This window comes from Etheostoma spectabile, chromosome 22 (assembly GCF_008692095.1).
Source record: "Etheostoma spectabile isolate EspeVRDwgs_2016 chromosome 22, UIUC_Espe_1.0, whole genome shotgun sequence".
NCBI classification, from domain to species: domain Eukaryota; kingdom Metazoa; phylum Chordata; class Actinopteri; order Perciformes; family Percidae; genus Etheostoma; species Etheostoma spectabile.
Window position 1 is genome coordinate 10,804,771 of NC_045754.1, and position 3,303 is coordinate 10,808,073.

Consider the following 3,303-nt stretch of genomic DNA (forward strand, 5'->3'; position numbering starts at 1 on the left):
ATCAATCAATCAATCAATCAATCAATCAATCTTTGATCAATTATTTGGTTCAACTTAACTTAAACTTTCCAACAGATTTCCTGCTGACTATGAAGAGGTTTAAACCCAAATTAAATGAAAAATCCTCCTTAATGAGCCAGAATATCATCACTGTAGGCAGCTCTGTAATTCCTGCATTTCCAAACGTACTGTTGCTGATTGTAATATTCCTTCAAAATCAATCAGTTTCTGAAAGCAGAATTACTAAGCCACAAATGTATACAAAACTAAATTACTGTGATCTGATTTGTAATTAGGGATTTTCCACTCCCGCAAACTCCTTCAACGACGACCCTAGTGAACCAGTTTTGCATTGTGAAGCTGGAGGTAATAGCATTCTGCAGAATTTTCTCCAAAGAGGCAGTCAAATAAATTGCCAACCCACAAGAAAAGGCACTCTTTCTATATAACGTCTGTCTGTAAACACAGAAACACACTTCACCAACAGCAGGGGAAAGCATCATTATTGCTTATGTAGTTTGTTGTAAAGTAATCAATGAATCTAATCCAAATGATAAAAAAGACATACTGTGCCTGTATCTTACTCCAAACCAATGTGGAAATAAGAGGAAAAGTACCATGTTGCATTACATTTCTTTGTCCAAGTGAATGAGATTGTGCTGTAGAAGGAGACCAATTTGCTCAGCTGTGCGGTCAGCATGTCCACCCATAGACACGTTCATTGTATCCCTATTGTCTTTCTTTTTCTCTCCACTGCTTTCATCTGACATTGCGTCCTATTCAACTCAGCATCCTCATCAAAGGTCCTGCTTACAGCCATCGGGCGTGTTTGATATTCTGTTCTTTAAGCAGCATCAAAAAAGAGGGCACTTATAAACTTGAGTGTGTGTGATTATCTCCGCTGCATCATCTCAAAGACAAAGTGAGATATGGAGAGTGGGAGAGAGTACAGTTGTTTTTCAATTAACTTAGTTTGTTCACAAGTCTGGGAAATGTCATCATCATCATGATTAAAAAACTCAAGCTATTATTGTTGTATTACCCTGGTTCAACTTAAATATAGTGTGTGTTAAGATTTCATGATTTAAAAAGAGACATGTATCAAATTTGGCCTCAAAACACACATAGTATAAACCACACTAGATAATATTATTTTTACTTGTTTTGGATGCTTTGCATTTTTTTCAGTGAATGGAATATAAATAAGAATCATTTGCTCAATATACATATTTTCCCTTTAAAAGCTTGAAGCTCTGTGCCATCCCCTGGTACAACAGAGTTGGATTTATCATAGCACACTCTCAGTGTGAAGTGAGTATGTGCTGCCCCCCTTTGGTGATTTATGTATAGTGCACACTTGCACCATACATGTGCTGGTTTGTTTAATTGTTTTCTTTAACCACATGAACTCAGATTTTGCAGAAATCTTTCTTGATGTCGTCACTTTTGAGGTTTGTGTGCCACACTGTCTCACAGCCCTTAAATGGCATGTAGGGCTCCGTGGGATCAGGTTTGCTGGTTGTCTTTGTGTGCAAACATGCAGAGATCAAATGGATCAAGCTCATTATGGTCATCAGGAGCATGAGGAACCCTAAAAAAAGAAAAGACAGGGTACATTTCCACATTACATAAGCAAATCTGATGGTTTAATGTGCATATGTGCTCTAAGGAGACATCTTACCACAATAGACTGTGTTTGCAACAAAGTCATGGATGCGATAGCTTCTGGTGAACATAGCACCCAGACCCAGAATGAGAATGGCATAAACGCTGAATGTGTAGCGCATGTACTTTGTTAACAGGAAGCTCTGCAGAATGAACCTGAGGGGACATTGTCAGGGATTTCTTAAAAATCAAATTCTTCCATAACTTAAAACACACTCAAACTGGAAAATAAAATATCCCTTCAAATCTCCAGTACTTTTGTCCTCACCAGATTATTGTGCACAAGGAAACTATGGTAAGGACAATGGTGCTGATCAGTGGGTCCGGCACATCATGTTTGTACTTGAACACGATGCCAAGACCCACAATAGCATTCAAGAGAGACCACCATGCAAACACTGCCAAGCCATTCTGGGTCTGCCACAAATGAGAAAGAAATTGAAATTATGTACAGATATTAATAAAATCTTCAGGAATTTGACACAGCTTTTTTTACTTTCCTTTTTTTTTCAGCTATTATAGAATACAATTTTTTTTTCTCACTACAATTAGACAACTTTTGGTAATTGAGTGTCTTCACCAGGTAACGTGTCCATGAGATCACACAAGGGTTGTTGATGGCTAGCCAGGCTTTGTGCTTGTCGAGGTTAGAGTAGGACATGTAGAGCATGTAGAAGCTGATGGCTGGGAGAGTCCACCAGACTAGGACAGATCCGAGTATACTGCTGTACAAAGCAACAGCAGCTTTGATTGTTTGTGCACAGACATATTTCATTGTGAGTGTTACAGTAGTTGTGTGTGCTATTGTATAGAACACTTGCTCTACTTACCGTCGGTCCCACAGAGTCATGCTGAAAATCCTTGCAATGTTAATCATGGTCCACATCAGATAAAATACTGGGGGGTGGATTTCCGGACCGAGGACATTTCTACATATGGAACAATAATATGTGACATTTACTTTGATCACATCACTTTTTAATGTTATGATGCTTGAGATTTCCTTCACATCAAACCCCACTGTTTATTCTATTTGCGGTCCACATTTCTTTTGGCAACAGCCATTCGGATGTGTATGGTATTTACGTTCTGTTATTATCTTTAAAGTAGTTTTCATCATTAGAGGCCACCATTCTTGCTTTGAATTCAAATGGCCTATACATGCAAAGACACACCAGTTACCATTCTGTTGTATTGCTGTAGTATCAAACAGACTAGAACCTTAAGGACTATAACAGAAGTTTTATTAATCCACACTTTATTCTGGCATTGAATAAAGCTTTAAAGACCCCACCCATGGTACCTTTTAAAGAGGCTGACCGCTGCATACAAGAGCCAGGCTTTAGACCACAAGTCAACCATAATCCAGAAGCTCTCAGACCACCAGTCCATAGTCACCTCCAGGGTGAAGGTCTCGGACACATTCCTGGAGGAGGTCTGAAACACAGCTGAAGGCCATGAAAGAAAGAAGAAAAAAATTACTGGTCCTTAATTAGGACATATGAGACATTTCCAGACAGTGACATCTTGTAGCTGAGGAATTAATAAGATCAGTGTTGATTTGCCCACTTAGCATTGTAAAACAAACAATCAGACTACATTGTGTGTGTGTGTGTGTGTGTGTGTGTGTGTGTGTGT

At 38.8% G+C, this 3,303-nt stretch overlaps 1 protein-coding gene across 1 annotated transcript in view; it reads right to left on the reverse strand.

Moving 5' to 3' along the window:
* Positions 1–1,399: 1,399 nt before the first annotated feature.
* LOC116672488 (uncharacterized) overlaps positions 1,400–3,303 on the reverse strand; it is a 2,594-nt gene continuing 690 nt past the window's right edge. Inside the window, exons 2-7 of the mRNA XM_032504379.1 lie at positions 2,969–3,113; positions 2,496–2,594; positions 2,246–2,390; positions 1,934–2,082; positions 1,682–1,821; positions 1,400–1,591 (exon numbers count right to left, since the gene is read on the reverse strand). Of these exons, the coding sequence (XP_032360270.1) occupies positions 1,410–1,591; positions 1,682–1,821; positions 1,934–2,082; positions 2,246–2,390; positions 2,496–2,594; positions 2,969–3,113 (860 nt within the window). The 3' untranslated portion in view covers positions 1,400–1,409. The remainder of the gene's footprint in view (positions 1,592–1,681; positions 1,822–1,933; positions 2,083–2,245; positions 2,391–2,495; positions 2,595–2,968; positions 3,114–3,303) is intronic.